Raw genomic sequence first — 21024 nt, forward strand, 5'->3', positions numbered from 1 at the left:
TCAGATTCCCGGGCTCAGAATTAACAAGGTTTGGCTTTTCTTGTTTTGCCATTAAAAAAAAAGAAAAGAAAAAAGAAAGAAATTTAATATTCTGCTCTCCCTGCGTAGAACTCAGCACACAGTAGATGTTCTCAGTAAATATTTGTTGAACGGTCAACACAGTTTTATGATTTCATCAGAGTTCTCTCCCACCCTGCAACTACCAGTCTGATTTGAGGTTTCTGGTCCATAGACGGCCAGTTTAGGGCCAGATCATCTGACATAACAGTTAGAGGACTACGTCCCCTTATGGGAGTCACACCAAAGCTCTGCACCATAATGAAGTCACCTTATTCAGAATCACAAATACCAAGAACAATGAAATTATTAAACATAAGAAAACTGATGACCAGGCAAAATGAAAATGAGAGACAATTTATCTTATCTTAGCCAATAGAGGGAAAGGCTAAAGTATGTAAGACATATACAGAAGAATTTGTTCTTTTTTATTTAGTCACAACACATCAGTACAACAGAGGTCAAACCCAGTTCAGTGGAGGTTGTTTAAACTACACCTGCTAAAGGAATAAACCTGTAAAATGATGCTTTAATAGCCCAAATCAAATTAAACCAAATAGAAGGCAGCAAAGCCCTTTTAAGTATCTCAATAACCACATTTCCATGCACCAAAAAGGAAAACACAACATAAAAATTTCCAGTGAAAAGAAAACATGGCAGCTCCAGGAAGAATTAGGTTATACATTTAACAGGTTCCACTGGACTATTCCATTGACCACTTGCACACCATGATCACTTATCCATGTTAACATTTGTGAACTTGAGATCTGCGAAATTAAAAATTCATTGCATTGCTTGGGGCTGGTAAATGCAGACATATTCTATGCAATCATCTTCTGTCTCTTCCCTGCCAACTCCAAACGGGGACCTCTCCTAACCAAGCCAGAACTGTGAGTCCTGGTAGACGACAGCAATTGGTCATTCAGATTCAGGGGCCCTGATGGTTTGTACATTCATCCTACTGCTGCAGGAAGCAGAGAATTAGCTAGTCTTCTTTCTTGGATAAAGCTGATCATCTGATTTGTCAACGCTTTATTCAGAAATATAAAATTCAATATAGCCCCCCCCAAAAGAATATCATTTATACAACACCTTAATTGTCAAAATATCAACAAATAGCATCATGTTAACATTGAGCATAGTGGTTTGGAAAATTAATTCTAAAAAGAGACTGTATACAAGGAGAAAAACAGACCCAAAATACTAAATGTTAAAATTCCCAAAACTTTGAGGCAAAATGGAATCATTCTTAGACAGATAGGTTTACAAAGTAAATTAGGCACAGTCCAAACCTATCACCAATTTGTTGGTTTATATTCACTATTTCAATTTAATGTCTGGAACAAAATTTAACAACTAGTTTTTAAAAACTGCTAATACATGACATGATAAAAAAAAACATTAAAAAAGAAAAAGTGAACCAACAAACCTTTCGTCTTTCAACAAAATTTATCTGAAAGTGTACCTTCTTCCTTTTTATTTTACTGATGACTTTAAGGTGATGTTGGCAACAGCCCAGCTCAGCTGGGATTTTAAGCTTTCCCTTCCCTCATTCTACAGCATCAGTTCTTTAAAAAGCTCCAATCTCCGTCCCCCAAGGTCTATAGGGTTTGCCAAGGTTTGCTGCCTGCGTGGGTGCCGAAGGGCTCAGTGCATTGGGAGAGAGTAAGTGGAAGGAGCCAAAAGAGAAGGGGAAGGCCGACAGAGAGGCCACCGAGGAGAGCAGAGGCGGCGAGAGTTTGGAGGCGGAGGTGACCACGGGGAGCACCGGTCCAAGGCTGCCGCTAGGGGGCGCCCGCAAAGCCGACGCCTCCGGATGTGCCGTGGCCAACCTGCCCTGGTGGTGGGGTTCCGTGGGCGAGGCCGTGGTGCCAGTGTTCCCGTGGCCATTCTGGGGCAGCAACAGGGGGTGCGCGACGTGCGGGTGATGTCCGAAAGCACTCCCCCAGGGAATGTGTCCAAGGCCTGCGTGAGCGCCGCTTGCCGCTTCCCGCTGGGAGGCATAGTTGTTCAGATGCGAGACCAGTCGAACTCGAAGCGGGTCCGTGGCATCTAGTCCTTCAATGATGCTCAGGTAACGGGCGACTTCTGCCAGGCATTCCCGAAACCCCAAACTCCGATAGTCCATAGCAAGGGCGTGCGCGTCAAAATAGCCTGGGGAAACGAACAAAAGAAAAACCTCAGAGCTTCGCTCATTTCCCGCATTTCTTCAATCCCAAAGGCAGCCCTTCCTGGCAAATATCTACATCCTTTTTTAAAAAAAACGGCATTCACGGGCTCTTCTGAAAGTCCAAATATTTGGGAGTCGACCAAAATCTTTGCATTAATCAACATGAGAAGTATGTCTTTGCTAATGCAAGTTCAAAGCCCAGTTAGAGACTGCCAAGCAGAAATTGGAATTATACCCTACCGGCAGATGAAACTATGTTCATTCCTTTCATGTTTTCCCTCAACAACAACAAAAAATACATCAAGGACAGAAAAACCGCAGACTAGTGAAATTCATTAGACACACAGATGTAAGTTATCATCATGGAGCTTTTAGGCACTTGGTCCAGAGTAAAGCATTTTTCCGGCTGGAGACAGACAAACAGACCTCCACCGTCTCCCACCTTCCTTCGGGTTTTCTTTACTTAACCACAACAGGTTTCTTTCCTCAACAGTCATGTGGCAGCTTATTCTTTAAGAATCTTGTATATGAAATTAAGACCATATACTTGAAAAAAAAAAAAAAGCTTTTTCTCAAAAAGGATGACAAACAAATGTGGTTTGAGCTACCTGATCAGAGCTGTCACAACTTTAGGGCACCTCACCCATAATAGGTATTTTCCAAAAGAAGGTGCATAAGCTTAATTTGCAGAGGGCTGGGGTGATGAATTCACTGGCGAAAAACCTATGCGCACGTGAAAATGCACTGACAGGCAACCCCACACACCACAAACCGTTCTCTCCCCACCCCCAAAGCACACAGTGAAAATAAGACAGCGACTGCACCAATCCTGGCCATGGGCGGCTGTTCACTCTTCCCCCACCGGACTAGAGATGTACCTTTCCCTCCTGCAGTGTGCAGCATTTTCAGGTGATCCACCGTCATCTGCAGGATCTCGGCTTTTTCTAGCTTGGCAGATCCCTAGAGAAGAGAACAACAACAAAAACAAAAACTGATTTGGCACCAAGTGCCTTTGGGGAACAACTTAAAATATATATGCACATATATGCTCTGTAAATCATAAAAGTACAGACAACAGCAAAATAAATTATCTTCCAAAATATGTTGGACTCTGGATGAATTCATTTCCTCCGCACAAACAACGCGGTTATTTTCCACGGCACGGGTAAGGTTCAGATTAATGAGGGGAAGAATTCTGAAGGCGTAGATAGCTACAGGGAGAGCTCTACCTACTTTCTCCATTACCTGCTTCTCAAAAGCACTGGGTACCAGCCTCCTCAGCTCAGACAAACTGTTATTGATCCGATCTCGTCGGCGCTTCTCAATGATCTGTAGAAAGCAGGCGAAACAAAGGGGAACATTTCCATTACGACTGTAAATTCCAAAGTGAAGAAAGGTGGTTCTTCCCGTTAATTAACAAAACAACTCCCGCCCCCCCAAAAAAGAGGGTGCACTGTAAAGAGACTCACGCCTCTCCGTCTTTTCCTGGCCAAGATCTGTGAAGATGTAGTTGGGGACATGGAACCTAGAACCGAACTCAAGTTCCTAAATGGGGGGGAGACAGGAATCACCGTTAAGCGAGAGGAGGTGATCTGAGGGGTCGCCCCCACGCCCTCCCCGTACTCAGATTTTTTTTGGCAACTTGGTCTTGAAGAGCCTCCGGGGTCTTCACCCGGGGCGGAGGCCTGCCGGAGATGCGCAGAGGTCAGTGCAGGGCGCCGGCGTGCCCCGGGCTCTTGGGCGCTGTCACCGAGGCCAGCCGGCGCTCGCCTCCCGCTCCCGCTCCGCCGCCGCCAACTCACCCATTCTCATCCGCACTCTCCTTTTCCACCTCGATGGTCTCGTCCAGCTCGCTATCGGAGGAGCTGTACTCGGGGTGGGCTCGCTTCATGCTGGCTACGCGGGGGATCCGGGGGAGGGTCGGCGCGGCGGGCAGGGAGGAGTTAACTGCAGCGGCCCCTCTCCGCGCTCGGCTGCTCGCGCTCCGCACACACTGGTCCGGCTCACTCTCTGCCTCCGGTTAAAACTCAACCATCCCTTTCCCACGCTGCGCCCCTTCCCAGGGCCCTGGGGAGGGCGGGGGAGTAGAGGGGGCGGGCGAGGGGGCGGAGGGGCGGGGCGTCGGCTCCTGGGCAACAGCCTTCCCTTGGCCAATCCGCTTTCTCGCTCCACTGATTGGCAGCCTCTCAGGGGAGGGGCGGGGGCGAGGCCAAGGGCGAGGGCGAACCCCGCGCCCGCCCTCGGCACCCGCCCCTGCCCGGCGGCGGTGTGTCGGCTCCGCAGGGGCTCTGTCGGGCCTCCGCTGGGGGGAAGGAGGAGGCGCGGGCGGCGGTGGGCCGGCGGCGAGCAGGCTGGGGAGGCTGGGCCGGGACACAAGCCGGTCGGCGGCCGCGGCCCCGCCCCGCCCCGCGCGCCCCGATTGGGCTGGCCGCACGCCAGGGCCGCGCCTGCAGCGCCGCCGGTGAGCCGCACGCGCCGCGGGCCGTGGGAAAGTGCCGGCGCCGCGGCCGCCAGCCAATCCGGGCGACCGGCGACGGCGGCGGCGACGGCGGCCGCGCTGGCGGCGGCGGAGGTGGTGGTGGCGGCGCTGGGTGTCCGCATGAATGGAGAAGAATGCGCAGGCGGGGGAGCAGGGCCGCGTGAGGGCGCGCCGGCTGGGCTGGGCGGCAGCGGGCCCGGCCCCCCGTGTGAACCTGTAATCGGAGCCTGGGCGCCGGGCGGCCCCGGAAGCCGCCGCCCTGCGCCGAGGTAAATCTCCGCTGCAGGCCCGCCGTATCCGGCGGCGGGAGCCGCGCGCCTCCGGCAAAGCCAGGCCCGATGCATCTGGCCGGGCGGCGCGCCGGGCGTTCCGCGGAAGGCGCAGGGCGCCGGGAGAGCGGCCGCCGGGACGCCATTCACTGTGGCCACCAGCCCAGGGCTCCGGGCGCATGCAGGGGAAGATGTGGTTTCAGAGAATGTTCTTTTTCGGTTTCTGGAGCTATGTCCTCACTAGCAGACGGTCTCGCTTCCGCAGGGGCTTCCCAGTCTCCAGGATGGAATGAATTCCCCTGTGCATCTAATGTCCGGGGAAATGGAGCGCTTGTTTTCTCGGCTGACTTGGAGGTGGGGGTAGGGAGGAGGCCCCTGGGGATTTTTTTTTTTTTTTTCCAGGCGTTGGCGGCCAGATCTTGTCAGCGGACGACAGGGTGGCGGGACTGAGCATTTGCGTCTGAGGCTGCCCTTGCTGCGGGGATGCAAATCTCTAACCCCTAGACGCACACGCGCAACCCACACACATCCGGCCTAGGTGGTGGCGTGGCGTGTACTGAGTGCTACGTGCAAGTCCTCAAGAAGATAGATGTTTAAAATATATATATTGTGTATCTCGGGCTGGTTCTTGATTTGTAGAAACAGCTGGGTGGTTGTTTTGAATCCAGGCTTCTCTATCCCTGACAAAGGAGCAGAGCTGTTCGTATTCCTGTCAAGTCCACTCTTGTGGCTGCCGTCCTGTCAGTGAGGGAACGCTTGATATTGTTGAGGATAATAGAAATATGCTGACTTTGAAGACTGCTTGTTCGTTTCTATCCCTCCTTAATTATTGATCTCAATGTCCTCTTAAGACATTTTGGACGCCGCACAATGAGCGGCCTGAGCCTAATATGGACGCTGGTTTCTCAGCCTCTCACCCACACACACGTTATGCCACTTCCTGACTCTCATTAAACCTCTTATTCCACTAAACCTTCACCTCCAGCCCCTCAGTCCTTCCCAAAGGCCTCCTCTGCTTCCCTGTCTAGGCTGGGTCCCTCCATCAGCCAACTGGGATTTGTTGTTTCTGGTGCCCCAGGCGTCCTTGCTCCCTGGTATTCCATCAGAGGTCACTTGTCAGTTGTCCCCCTGAGGATAATCCCACTATCTGCTTTCTCTGCCCTTGGCACAGGTAACAGAGCTCTCTGGGGTCTGCTATAATCACAAAACCAGAAGTTCAGCCTCCTATGCTCCTTTCCATCCTCCCCAATCTTCCATCAAGGACATCATTGCCACCTGCCTCTTCCCTCCCAGAACCTGGTGGTCCAGGCATAGGAAACCATCCACCCACTCCCCTCTGCCTTCCAGAAGTTTCTCTGACTTGCAATTTCTTCCCCCAAAGTGACAGGCCACCCTGCCCCAGAAGTCAGTGTGTCCACTACCCCGCTGTGGTTCTGTAAATTTTCCCAGCCTCTAGAATCTACAGTGAGTCACTCTTTCCTGCCTTGGCCCGTTTCTGCTGCCTTGTCGAGGTGTGGACAAGCTGCAGATAGGTGCGGGAGAGGAAAAGACAAAGTGAGGTTAAGGATTCCTCACCCACATTGGTACCTAAACAAAATATTTCTCCCATACTCAGTATTACTTTTCGGTCAAAATCGAGGTCTACGTTAAAGTCATCTATTTCCCGTGCTTCTGAACGTTGACTCTCCTTCGTTCATACATCCAACAAACACTTACTGTCTTCTATGTGCCTGGCACTGTGCTAGGACCTGAGAATGTGATCGTGATCCAAAGGTTATATGGTCTCTGCCTCCAGGAGTTCACATTCTAGTGGGGAGATAGTACACAAGTCAATAGTTAATAGACGTGTCAGTGGTTCGAAGCACCTTTTGATAAGGAAGAACGAGGGGGTGAGGATACGTTCTGAGGTCTGAGAAGGCCTTTTCTGAGCTTGGGAAGGGACTTGGATGAAGATGAAGTGAACGAGGTGGTTCAGTTAGAGCCAGGAAAGAAGGGGTCGAGGCCTCCCACCTTGGGTGGTGGATTCACGGGAGAGAGTTGGACTGAAAGCATGAGGCCCAGCGTTGTACCGCCTGCTCCGTAGAGGGGATTTATCCCTGGAAGCTTGGAGCAAAGAACTGCTGCTTTAAACTTAGCAACCCCCTGTATGCAAGGCAAACCTGCAAAAGCGACCCCCTCTCCAGCCTGAGAGCAGCTGCCCAGCCTAGCGCCTCAGGAGAGGGCCTTTTCCAACAGAGTGGGCGTGGAGTAGAGGGGAGTGTTATTCTTTTATAATTCATTGCTCCTGAGGTACCATCCTTTTCCAGTTTGCATGCAGACCCATTTCCTTGCCTGGTTTGTGGAGTTTCAGTTTAGTTATTTATATCCAGCCCGTTGCCTTTCTCTGCATTCTCTTGCAGAAGAGATGCTCCAGGTGCCCCAGAATAGATAGATACTCCAGATTTGGGAATTCATCCACAGGGCCACTCGTGGGCTGGGCTTCCTCGGAGATTAACTGGTGAGCCCTCCAGAGGAAAAGAGCTCATCCTCACACCACAACTTCAGCATTTCCATATGAAAGAGGCTTAAGTTGGGATGAACATACACACACTACTGTATATAAGATAGATAACCAACCGGGACCTACTAGTGTATAGCACAGGGAACTCTACTCAATATTCTGGGATAACCTATATGAGAAAAAAAGTTTTAAAAGAATGGGTGTATGTGTATATATAACTGAATCACTTTGCTGTACACCTGAAAGTAACACAACATTGTAGATCAATAGTACTCAAAATATATATATATATATATATATATATATATATATATATATATATATATATACCACCACTGTGGGAATCAGTAGCTCAGTCCCCTGGCGAACTCTGGAGACTGCTTGGAAAAAAAAAGAAAAAGAAAGAGGCTTAAGGATGGCCAACTGGCCAGAAGGGACACAGCAGCAGTCAGGTCGGGGACTGCCCTGGAAGAAGCCATGAACCATCAGTTATCGTTTCATCAGGGCTTTAGCCGCTGTGGAGGTCCTTACTTTGGTGTCCTCAATGAGGCCCTTTTTCCGTCAGTTTGCTAGTGAGTGCAGGTGATCGTGAATAAACGGGTGTTGGGAATGGTGTGCAGGAGGGCCAGAGATTCCACCTGCAGCCCAGAGAAAAGAGAGAGGCTGCCTCACTCTGGGCTTTTAGACAAGTTGCTGTATCCATTCCGAGGCAAAATGCCTTTGTTAAAATAACTTTTACGGGAAACCAGCCAGCGTTTGAAACATCCGGGTCTTGCTTTTTTATGTATTCATTCAACAAACTCATATAAAGCCCCTACTATGTACTGGGCACTGAGTCAGGCCTGGAACATTGAGCTGGGAAGCCACAATCCCTATCAAGCTACTCACAAGTGTGTTCTAAAGACGTATTCAGATCAACATCTTAGCTGCATGACAGCGGGCAAGTTAACATATTTAAGCCTCAGTTCTCCTCTCTGTAAAATGGGAATATTAACAATTATTATTTTCCATTGTCACAGATTAAAGAAGATCAATTATGTAAAGCATTTTACATGGTGCTGAGCCATTAGTAAGCACTCAAACAGCAACTGTTATTATTTACTAGTAATATACCTGATTTACCAATGACTAAATAAACTTAACACTAGGTTACCCCTCAGTTTTCTTCAGATACTCTGTTACACATCTAATGAGGAATAAATAAGCATCTAGTAATTGGATATATTAAAAAACAGTGTCACTGTAAATCAACTAGACTCCAATATAAAATAAAAATTAAATTAAAAAAATTAAATTTAAAAACGTGTTTCTAGAAAGTAATTTCCTTTTAAGATGAGAAAGAACCAGTGCTTCTTGTGAAAAATACTAGATTATTTTGAGTAGGGTGAAAAAATAAGCATCTGCTATTCATTATTAGTGAAAGTTGTGTTTTTTGAGTCTCTTTCTAAAGAGCATCCCTTGAGCGTGCAGTGCTATGAATATGAGGACAAATAAGTTGCGTACTTATGGAGCTCGGCGATGGCTCCTTTGTGAGAATCCACCAAATCAGAAACCACACGATAGAGTCGCCCAAAACCGTCAGACCAGAATTCTGACTAAATGCCAGTTTTCCTCTGTTCCCCATGCTTCCCGCTTTCTCTAGAGGCCATGTCTCAACTGCCACATTGCCTTGTGGCATGTGATGCCTCGCAAAAATGCACTTCCACTACCGTCTCTCCTAATTGAGGTCAGATGTAAGACCCTCTGTGTTCGCCCTGAAGGGATTGTTTAATTGGAATCCCATCAGGCAGCAGTGTGGTACGGCGGGAGGGGGAGAGGATTCCAAGTTGCCTGCTTGGGTTTTAGTGCCCCTTTCCTGGCTGTGTGACCTTGAGCCCATGACCATACTTCTCTCCTCCAAGCCTCGGTTTCCTCATCTGTAAATTAAGAATTATCCCTCAGCGTTGGTTTTGTTGTTTTGAAAGGTAAAATGAGACAAAGCATTTTGTAAAATACTATACAAATGGTACGCCTCCTGCTTATGTGTTATGATGGTAATAACATGGGCTGCTTCATCTGGAGTTTGGCTTGGCCCCTGAAGAAGGAGCTTCTGTAGGTTTTCTTGCTCCTGCCAGTAAATTGCTTCAGGATGGACCCCTCCATCTTTAAAAAAGAAAAAACAAAAAACAAAAAAGGATATTTAAAATGCCAAAGTGCATTTCACAGAACATTAACCTTTCAAGACTCTCTGTAAATAAAAGAATCTTTTTTCAGATACATTTGGGCAACTCTTGGCAATCTCCTGGCACATGAGAGTATGAACGGCTCTGAGAAGTCCTTAGTAAAGAAGCCTCATTATCCTGTGCCTAACTCAACACTTCCCAGATTCATCACCTTTTTTCACATAACATCTGCTAATATTCTACTAAAACAGCATCCCTAAGGAATAGACTTTGGGAAATTCTTCACTAGCATAGAAAGGGTGCATTTTGCTTTTGATTAAAGACTACTGACCCACAAAAAGTTAAATTAAGCATAAGTGAAAAGTGACTTAGTAAGAAGTATTATTGAGTTCTGGATATAACTTTTGCTTTGAAAGTTCTTTGCTGACTAATCTGAGAGACCAATTCCTTGAAAAAAAATTGAAATGCTTTTAACAGCAAACACTCTTATGGCGCTTACCATATGCCAGGCACAGTTTTAAAAACTTCACCTATCATTAATTGAATGCTCACAATAACCCAGGAAGGAGAAATTATTATTTTTTCCCAGTTTTAGGGGAAGAAGCCTGGGCAGAGAGAAGTAGGAGATTTGCCCAAAGTAATATCTGAATCCCTGCTATTTGTTTGACTCCATGATACCTTCTTTCCCTCGAAGAGCAGTTTACAGCATATTTTTTTCTCAATTAAAATGATGTAAGTAGTAATTTACAAGATATTTTCTCAATTAAAATAATTCAAATACTAATTTTCAGTGTATTCTTTTCAAAATTTCAGTAACTCAACTAAACTTTTTATTTTCACACTTCCAAGACAGCTCTGGATATAAATGAGATAAATCTTAGGGTGTCACGAAAGCAAGTTTGTGAATCATTCCTCCTCAGAACCTGTATCCAGTTTCTTTCAGTGGAAGTGGAGGCCTATTTTCCTAGGTTGCCTGGACATTCATGCAATACTGCAATAGCTGCGTCCTACGGTGTCATTAGATCCTGTGTCTAAGTGTTTCATAATTTAGGACTTTTGTGTTCATAGATAGTTATTATAAAGAAGTCTAAAATGATTTAAAATTATTAAAATTCAGAGTGTAGTGGGAGGGTCCAGGTGAGCCCCAAACTGGAATTTTGTATGTTTTTGAAACTAGTGGGCTGCTAACCCCCCAAGTTGTCTGTCTGCCTGAATTGATGTACACTGGAGTTTTGAGTTTAGGTTGAAAGGAATGTTGTTGTTTTGTTTTGTTACCTTTTGATTCAGGGGCCCAGAGCAGAGATGAGGAAGAAAAGAAAAAAGAAAGGGGAAGATTTTGAGACTCAGTAGAGAGATTAGGACCAGAGGCTGAAGGAGCTGTTTGTATGATAGATTACTCTGTTAAAAAACAAAACAAGGGCTTCCCTGGTGGCGCAGTGGTTGAGAGTCTGCCTGCCAATGCAGGGGACACGGGTTCGAGCCCTGGTCTGGGAGGATCCCACATGCCGCGGAGCAACTGGGCCCGTGAGCCACAATTACTGAGCCTGCGCATCTGGAGCCTGTGCTCCGCAACAAGAGAGGCCGCGATAGTGAGAGGCCCGCGCACCGCAATGAAGAGTGGCCCCCGCTCGCCGCAACTAGAGAAAGCCCTCGCACAGAAACGAAGACCCAACACAGCCATAAATAAATAAAAAACAAAACAAAACAAACCAGTGCTGATCAGCACCCAGGTAACAACATGCTGCAAATTTGGGATGGGGTCATTCTGCAACCCTCACCCCACCCCTATGCAAACTTACCACCAAATGGCGCTCTGAGGGTGCAGGGTAATGCACCAGTGGAAGACTGGAGGCTTGGCAAAGCAGCAGTCTTCAGGAGGGCCTGGCAGTGGTGAACTTGTTCCTGAACATCAATGAGGCTGTGTCCAGGTAGGGCCGAGAACTTAGAAAGGGGACAAAGTCCCAGCAGGCAGAAAGGGTTAAGAGTCACTGTAATTTGGGCATTAATGTGACCTTGCCTATACTCAAAGGCTAGTGGGACCAGGCACCCGTCCAGTTACAAAAAGAGAAAAGAAGTGAATGGTGTTTGGATCTCATTCCTGCTATGGACTGTACTGTGTGCCCCCAAAATCCATATGCTGAAGCCCTAACAACCCCCTGCCATGGGATGGTATTTGGAGATGGGGCCTTTAGGAAGTAATTAGCTTTAGATGAGTCATGAGAGTGGGCCCCTCATGATGGGATTAGTGCCCTTATAAAAAGAGACCTCAGAGGGCTGCTCTCTCCCTCTCTGCTACGTGAGGACACATTGAGGAGACAGCCTTCTGCAAGCCAGAAAGAGAGTCCTCACCAGAATCTGACCATGTTGGCACCCTGATCTCAAACTTCCATCCTCCAGAACTGAAAATTTTCATTTGTGTTGTTTAAGCTACCCAGTCCATGGTGTTCCTATTTCAAAACTTATAGAATGTTCATGTATTTTATTTCTTTTATAGATGTGTTCTATTTCACAACTTTTAAAATATATTTTACTTGTCAATCATTGAAAGAGCTAAACAAAAGATTTTCACAAATTTTTCCCACTTAAAAGGTCCCATTGTTACAGCATCAAGGATATTTTTGTTTTTCAATGACTTTTTTCAATCCCTTATCAAGTGTAATTTAATGAACTAGGACAAGTTTCTTTCCAAAGAAATGGCAAAGGGCTTGGTATTTCTGGTTAGTATCACCATTTAACAGAGGTTTGGGTTTTCAGTCTGGAATCTTCCTTCCTGTCCCTCTCCTTTTTGAGCTGCTCGTCAGATGACAATGAAATGAAGAGATGGTTTATCTCTGATGCAGGTTCCCATGTAGAGAGCTGGCCCTACTGACCCTCCCACTAGCACATGTGACAAATGAACCCAGGACCTCTCTCTTTGGGCCTTCTACCCCCATCTACCTGTCATGCCAAATACCCAGAATTCACTGCTACTAAGGTTTGCTGCAACTGTGACCATCCCTCCATGAGCATTCTTCCCAAGTGCAGCAGGCAGATTGCTTTCCGTCCTTGAAAGTACACTCTGGAGGACACAAGTTCCTCAGATCTTAATAGAAGGCGTAATTGAATAAACTTTTCTTTTAACATCTAAAAACACTATAAAATACTTAGCTATCTTTGGCTATTTAGGTTTTCTGTTTGTCATATTGTATTCAGTAATGACAAAACATAGTATATAGAATAAAATTAATGTATTTCCCCACTGGAAAAAAATAAGTAATAGAAACAGAAAGATGAATTGGCAGAATTTTCCATAGGGTTTAAACACATACCCTAATTTGCAAAAGGCAGAATGTATTCAGCATTGAAGACAGCTTGATTAGTCTTTGCTTATGTGTGTTGTCACACGTCATTGCCTCAGTCTGTACACAATTATCGTAAGAAATATTTTAAATGCTTTTTTAAAGTTTTTACCAAAGAACCCAAACTCCAAGTGTAGTTTTCTGAGAATCTACAGCTCTGAGTTAAAATTTTTTGTCCTCTGTAAAATACTCTTAGTGAATTTTCACACCCAGTTTTAAGAGTTTGTTTAATGTTTTGTATGTGTTAAGAAAACCTAGGGGCTTCCCTGGTGGCGCAGTGGTTGAGAATCTGCCTGCTAATGCAGGGGACACGGGTTCGAGCCCTGGTCTGGGAAGATCTCACATGCCACGGAGCAGCTGGGCCCATGTGCCACAACTACTGAGCCTGCGCGTCTGGAGCCTGTGCCCCGCAACGGGAGGGACCGCGATAGTGGAGGGACCGCGATAGTGAAAGGCCCGCGCACCGCGATGAAGAGCGGTCCCCGCACCGCGATGAAGAGTGGCCCCCGCTTGCCGCAACTAGAGAAAGCCCTCGCACGAACCGAAGACCCAACACAGCCAAAAATAATAAATAAATAAATAAATAAAGTAGCTATAAAGTTTAAAAAAAAAAAAAAAAAGAAAACCTAAAAGTGTTACAGAATTTAAGTACTCCTTATATCCTTATATAGGTGACCCTAACCAAAATTTCACTCTACTATCAGCCAATGTTAAATTTTTATAGTTCTTATTCAAACCATCTTTGTTTCTAAAATTTCTATTCAAAACACAAAAACTTAAAACATGCCCAGAGACTTCTTTTACTGTCCTGGTACCACTTATTGCCAATATGCAACATTTATTGAGATTTTTTTCCTTGAAATTTGACTAGAAGAATTAACTTTTAAATCAATGTTATCTAATTTATAAATATTACCTTCTTCTATTCCTTCCCCAAAACTCAATCCTTACTGACAGGCTACAAAGCACTTATATGGGACAGCATGTCTCTATTCTATTTTACCGAGTTTCTGCCAAGAATTACTTCTAATAACTGAGGTATAGAGAAAGCGAGTAGAGTACATTGGAAGAGGAATTCATTAACAGTTCTTTGGATTTTATCATTGTGAACTTAGATCCTTTTAAAACACGTGTATGTGTGTTCATGCACACACATACACACACAAGATCTTGCTTTACAATTGTTGAGCATTAAGGGTTTTCTACGAAAGGTACCATATTATAGACCGTAAATATTCTGCCTTCTTGAACTGGACACACAAAAACCTTACAGCAGACTGAACAAGAGCACATCCTAGTGTCATCTTCGTCAGCATTTTCTCTCTTGTTCTCCTTTGTAATCAGACCAACAGGTAAGGAATCCACAAGTCCATTCATATTTTTCCCTAGGAAGAATTTTCATATTGCTTTCTCAATGTGTTTATTCATAGAATCTGGTCTCTTGGACCCACATTTTAAGTGCAAGCCAGAGAGTAAGAATATGCTGATGGATGGTGAGTGAAGGAAGAATCGTGCAGGATGAGACACTTCAATGTCATGGGTCAAAAGCAATTTGCTGCCTTTATTCCCTGTACCTGTATTTGTGGCATATGTGCAGTTAGGAGAGAAAACAGAAGAGGGTGTGATGGTCTGTGCCATAGTCGGGAGAAGAGGGCCTCGAGTGTAAGGAAACAGGGCAGCAGAGGGCTGGTCCAGTGAAAAATGATTACCATGCTCATGAGGACAAAGAAAGTGAAACGGGATAAGATAATCTAGTTAGGTTCAGAAACAGAAGGGAGAGATTTTGAATCCTCCTTACACATAGTTGAGGAGATACAAAAAGAATACACACATATAGAAAGAGATCCTAGAGTTGGGAATCTTCTGGGAATGAACCTGGATTAAGGCTATGGTTTCAGGGAGGGAAAGAAAAAGGGAGAGGAAATCTGAAAGAACATTGAGCAGTACTTGGCATGTCACTGGATGGAGAGAATACTGCCCTGCCAGGTACTGAGTCAAGAATCATTCCCAGATGTCTTGCTCAAGAAAGTGGTTCTCAACTTTTAGCATGCAGCAGAGTTACCTGGAGGGCAAGGCGGTTCTGCTGCTGCTAATCCAAGGACCACACTTTAAGAACCACTGTTCTAGAAGACCATTTGTCTTTGCTCATAAAGAAACTTGGCTCTGATAGAGGACAGTTGAGGAGAAAACAAGTTGCTTGGCTTCAAGTCTATCAAAAGATCATGATGAGATACACAGTATTCAGTATGTATCTTTGAAATCAGCCAGGCTGCTTCAAATGATAAGAACTTTGTACTCTTCTAATTAATTCAGGATATATGTTAAATTCCTAAATCGAGTGATTTGTATTTGGGGATGGCTTTGTTGGTTGTGATAATGGTTTGATGTTTAAGAAAGTCGCTGCCTACTTGAGAAACCATGGATTCTCAAAATAAGTTTCCCATGGGGAGGGCTCCATAGAGAAGAAAGGAAGCCACTGTTTCCCCAATGTCAAATGAAATGTCCAGGCCTCTGAAGCCCAAATAAATGAGCTATAAAGATAAAAATAAAAGCATATAAATAAAGAAAAAAGCATAAAGGAGATCATCCTTCAAATCCACAAAGGCAAAATAATTAAAAACCAGGTGAACATTACAGTGGTAATAATAGAACTTAATAATACATATTAATTACATAAAGAGAAAGCATGTTCCTCCAGGGCCTACTAGTTTTGTATGGAACTATGATTCACCCTACATACATATACATATCCCAACTTCAGACCTAGAACTATGCTGTTTAGACGAGTGGTTTCGAGCATCAGAATCACATGGAGGGTTTCAGAAAACACAGATTTTTGGGCGCCACCCGCAGTGTCTGATTCAGTAGATCTAGCGGGGACGCAACCATCTGTAGTCCAAATTCCCGGGTGAGGCATTCGGGACCACACTTTAAGAATCGCTGGTTTAGATCTATAGTTTACAACTTGGCCACATATTAGAATCATCTGGAAAGCTTTTTTAAAAATCCCAATTCTTATACCACACCTCAAACAATTAAAATCAGATATCTCGGGATGGAACCCGGGCATCCGTCGTTTTTTGAAGTTCTCAGGGGATTCCAATGTGGAGCCAAAGTGGAGAATTTCTAGTGAGACCAGTTCTCAAACTTCAGCACGCATTAAAATCAGCTGGAGGACTTGTTAAACCACAGATTGCTGGGCCCTCTTCTGGAGTTTCTAATTCACTAAATCTGGGCTGGGCCCAAGGCTATGATTTCAATCAAGTTCCCAGGTGACAATGCTGTTGGTCCTGGAACCACACTTTGAGAACCATGGGTCAGACCAACTTCAGCCCTGGCTGCCCTTGAAATCTATTGGGGGATCTGGTATAAAATACTGAAGTTAGCGGGGCTTCCCTGGTGGCGCAGTGGTTGAGAATCTGCCTGCTAATGCAGGGGACACGGGTTCGAGCCCTGGTCTGGGAAGATCCCACATGCCGCGGAGCAACTAGGCCCGTGAGCCACAACTACTGAGCCTGCGCGTCTGGAGCCTGTGCTCTGCAACAAGAGAGGCCGCGATAGTGAGAGGCCCGCGCACCGCGATGAAGAGTGGCCCCCACTTGCCCCAACTAGAGAAAGCCCTCACACAGAAACGAAGACCCAACACAGCCAAAAATTAAAAAAAGAATAATAATAAAATACTGAAATTAGCCTCCCCTACCCAAACCCCCTGAAAAACAACAAAAACTGGGCATTGGGATTTAATTCATCTGGGATGGCATCTGGCATAAACATGTTTTTCAAGCTCCTCAGGTGATTCCAATGTGCAGCCAAGACTGAGAATCACAGTCAAATCAAGCAAAGGTGAGAATGCAATGCATGCCTCACCTGCAACATTTGCTGCTTGTCTGGCTAAATATGACCTCTTCCAACCATATTCCAAATATATTCCTGCTTTAATCATTATATGCAATATATATCTTTGCTTAAGAAAAATACTACATTGAAATAAATGGAAGATTATGGCAGTCATTTCTGAATTTGACAAATAACTAGGTTAAGCCAGGAGGGGATTCTCCACCCCCTCCCCACCCCTTCATTGCCATAAATGCAACTTACTGTCTGAATTCTTTTTTAGGGTAACATGGTAGCCCATCCCTTTAGTGATCTGCAGCTAGTCATGTAAACAGAAACATTATAACTGTTACTATAAAAGCAGTTTCCTATAAATGAGAATTTATGATTATATCTAAATAAACTTAAAATCTAATCAAACACCCTGGTTCCAGGAAAATAACTTTGGGTTTGGACAACACAAACCAGAATAACGTTTTACTGCCAGATAAAGTTTTTGAACATACAGGGCCATGTTTAATCACATACTATGAGAATAACTTGTCTGCTACAGACAGTGGAAGCTGAGATTTGGGAATAGGGTGGTGGTATGGGAAGTAGCAGATGGAGTCCGCTCTTAGCTGGAGCTTCCTTGGCAAGCTCTTTGCTATCAATCAGATACATGTTTGTAAATAATTACTTTCTACTTCAGTTTTCACTGGAAACAGTGATACTGTTGTGTTTTAGAAGCTGATTGAGTCACTTACCATTCATGATCCTTCTAGAATATACTGTGCAAGTCCAGTTCTTACGTCCAGAAAGGCTTTAGAAATTTTGCACTGCAAAAGCTGAGGAACCACTGCCCACCCACTAGAGTGGCTATAGCAAAAAAGTCAAATAATAGCAAATATTGGAGAGGATCTGTAGAGACTGAAACCATCATGCATTGCTGGTTGGGAATTTACCGCCCGTTTGGAATCAGTTTGTCAGTTTCCTTAAAAGTTAAACATAAATTGACCACAGAGCTGAGCAATTCTGCTCCTAGGTTTTTACCCAAGACAAACGAAAACACGAGTGTGAATGTTTACATCACTATTATCCATAATGGCCAAAAGATGGAAGCAATTCAAATGTCCACCAACCAATAAATGGATAAACAAAATGTGTGTGCAGTCCATGCGGTAGAATATTATTCAGCAACAAAAAGGAAGTAGTGGTGTCTACTGCAACCTGGATAAACCTTGAAAACATGCTAAATGAAAGAAAGCAGTCACAAAAGATGACATGATTCTATTTAGATGAAATGTCTGGGATAGGCAAATCTATAAGAGAGAAAGTACATTAGAGCTGGGGAGGTGAGAGGGAGGGAGGGATACAGAGGAGGTGAAAGCTAATGGGTACAGGGTTTTGGTGGGGGGTTGTTTCTGTTTCTGTTTTGAGAAGATGAAAATGTTCTAAAATTGACTCCGGTGATGGTTGCATTTACCTGTGAATATACTAAAAACCACTGAATCTTCCAGTTTAGGTGGGTGAATAGTATGGTATGTGAATTATATCTCAATAAAGTTGTTCTATATGGAAGGCAGCGCGCTGGGAAACATCAGAAGCAAATTTCCAGCAGCCTATCTGAAGTAACCTTGGACAAGACCTCTTGGCGCATGCGCATGGAGCTGCTTGGCGCTAGTAAAGGAGACCGAGGCTTAGAGGCGCCGGCGCTAGGTTCTCGGTCTCCCCGCCGTCGCTGAATTTAGGCCCAGCCAACAGCCCATCGCAGCAGCACGCGGAAAGGGCTGGGACCACTTATCCCATGTAGAATAAAACGCGAGCGCGTTCCCCGCGGTGGCTCGGCCGCTGGTTGCAGATGTCCGGCGGGGTGCCTGGTCCCCACGGCTGGGCCGTGCGCTCCTAAACTGGCGGGTCCCTAAGCCATTGCAAGGAGGCTATCTGATGACTGTCTTTCTTCCCACTCTCTTTCCCAACAAAGGGTAACTGACCTCCCGCGTGATCTGGCGGGAGCTGAGGTTCCCTAAACACGTTTCCCCCTATTGTGCGCAGACTCGCAGAGAACGCAGAGGAGCCGCCGGACCCACCGGAGGGACGCGGGACAGGGAGGCCCCGGTGGCTCCCTCCCTGGGCGGCAGGCGCGTCGCCCGCAGCGGATGGCGGGCGGGGGGTGTGGGGGAGGGGAGCTGTAATTGCGGCGCAGCCCTGGTTCCCACGCTCCTATTGTTGGCGACTTTGTTTCCAATTCCCATCACGTGTGCTAATTAGTTAGAGCTGCTGGCTGGCTGGGAGGCGTGTGGCTGGCCTAAAAGCAGCAAGATCACTTCCTGCAGGGAGCCGGGCAGACTGAATGCTACTCGGGGCTTCTTTCTCTCCCCTTTTCTTCTGCGCCTCCCTCTCTGCCTCCCAGGAGGGTGGGAGTGAGAAGGGAAGGGAAGAAATGCTGATTGTGGAGCAAATGCCACTGCATTGCAATGGCAACCAAGTGGGGGGGGGGGGCAGTAAGGGCGGGAATAGTTGGAAGAAGCAGGATTAAAGGAGAAATTCTCATTAGACTTCTAACCTGATTAGGAAATGCTTTACAAAATTACTTTCACAATTTTGTTCCGCGAGTCTTTTCCAGAATGGGATAATAGAGGAAAGGTATTTCAGCGTGTTCCGTTTCCACACTCTGAATAAAACAAGAACTTGCATCCCTGTGCAATGGGAGAGGGGGAAGAGAAGAGTGAAACGCAGTTAAGTGGTGACTTTTGAGTCAGCGCCTTGTCGTTGGACTGAAGCTTTTGAATTTCATGCACTTGGGTGCTAAGCTTTTAGAAGGGGCGCAGGAATTTGTTAGAGACCACTAACAGAGGACAGTAGTAAGCTTGACAAAATACATGGGCCCACTTTTTTAAAAACTTGCTTTCTATGTTTCTTGGCTTTTTGTTGGGTTCTAAGATTTAGTAACGCTTCCACTTTCACGATGGAAGTCCCCACTTTGAAAATACAATATTATCAATACTTCTCTAGAAATAGAAGGAAAGCTGGCTTTCATAAGGACTCATTGTATAAACGTATATGCTGTAGCAACAGGAAGAAGTTTCTGCCCTCGCCTTGGAAAGTAGCAGAGCGGTGGAGGAAGAAGATCAAGAGTAACTTCATTAATCCAGCAAGGAGGTTTTAAGTATCTCCTGTGTGCCAGGCACTTGGCTAGAGCTGGAGATGGAGAGATGAAACACTCAGAACCTGTCTTTAAGTCGCTTACAAATCTAGTTGAGGAGACAGATAAGTGTGTAAACCGATCATTAAGGATGACTCAGAAGTGGAGGTCTGCATTGGGAATTATGAGAGCTAGAGGAGGGGCACCAGAGCCAGGCAGGGGAATTCAGGAAGGCTTCCTCTAGAGAAGGGATGAGTCATCTGACATTTAAGTGGCAAATAACAAATGGCCGAGAGAGGATGGGAGAAAAGGACTTACTTTCTGAAAAGAGGTAACAGGAGGTGCAAAAGGCCTACGGGTCTTGATGGAGTATGAGGGGCTATGCAAACAGGTGTGCACAGCTGCGGCACAGAGCTGGGGGGGGCAGGATCGTGAAAAGTCTTGTTGAGGCCTTTGGACTTCATCCTAAATGCAAAAGATTTAAGTAAAGGAATAAGATCATCAGATTTGTCCTTTAGAAAGATAACTCGGGCAGTAGTTTGGAGGATGGATTGAAGGGACTCAGGCTAGAGGCAGGGAGTGCAGGTTGAGGACTAATCCAGTAAGAGACTGAAATGAGGAGCCAGATAGGGAAATAGTCCAGGTTCAAAATATACTTAGAAGGTGAAACTGAAAGAACGTGGGGACCGAACTTACTTTGGCAATAGGCAACTAGGAAGAGTCTGGGATGACTCCAGGCTTCTGTCTCATGCAACCTGGATGAATGATGGTGGGATTCACTGGGATAGGCAACTTGAAGGACAAAGAACAGGCTTGAAATGGAGTGAGATGATGAGTTTAGTTTGGGCCATGTTGTGTTGTAAGTGACTGTGGGGAATCCAGGTAGTGATATCCAAGAGGCAGATGGATATATGAATCTGATATGGAGCTTAAATGTGATAAGGTGGGCCTGGGGTGGGAGAGGTAGCAGTAAGGGAGAAGAAGGCAGCGTGTTTGCCTCTCACAGAGGTCACACTCTGAGTGACTGCCCCGCTGCAAGTAATTTCTAGATACGCTGCTCCAAAAGGGACTCGAGAGTACTGTATGATCCC

The 21024-nt window shown here is 45.7% G+C and overlaps 2 protein-coding genes across 3 annotated transcripts; both read right to left on the bottom strand.

Annotated features, from left to right (window-relative positions):
* Window positions 1–464: 464 nt before the first annotated feature.
* Window positions 465–4288, bottom strand: HEY1 (hes related family bHLH transcription factor with YRPW motif 1). Of its 2 annotated transcripts, none has more exons than XM_082432870.1 (5): window positions 4030–4288; window positions 3697–3772; window positions 3473–3556; window positions 3106–3187; window positions 465–2211 (listed from the first exon to the last, which is right to left on the bottom strand). In XM_082432870.1, exons 1-5 carry the CDS (start codon window positions 4116–4118, stop codon window positions 1628–1630), a joined length of 915 nt encoding a protein of 304 aa, XP_082288996.1. In that variant the 5' UTR covers window positions 4119–4288; the 3' UTR covers window positions 465–1627. The 2 variants fall into 2 exon arrangements, with proteins under 2 accessions (XP_082288996.1, XP_082288995.1); XM_082432869.1 differs by having other exon boundaries at window positions 3461–3556; window positions 4030–4259.
* LOC309646488 (uncharacterized protein) lies at window positions 4283–18889 on the bottom strand. The gene is made up of 2 exons (XM_082432884.1): window positions 13602–18889; window positions 4283–13229 (listed from the first exon to the last, which is right to left on the bottom strand). Exon 2 carries the CDS (start codon window positions 5119–5121, stop codon window positions 4414–4416), a length of 708 nt encoding a protein of 235 aa, XP_082289010.1. The 5' UTR covers window positions 5122–13229; window positions 13602–18889; the 3' UTR covers window positions 4283–4413.
* Between the last annotated feature and the right edge of the window lie 2135 nt (window positions 18890–21024).

The sequence above is a fragment of the Balaenoptera physalus genome (genome assembly GCF_965194825.1).
Source record: "Balaenoptera physalus genome assembly, chromosome: 17".
In the NCBI taxonomy this organism is placed as follows: domain Eukaryota; kingdom Metazoa; phylum Chordata; class Mammalia; order Artiodactyla; family Balaenopteridae; genus Balaenoptera; species Balaenoptera physalus.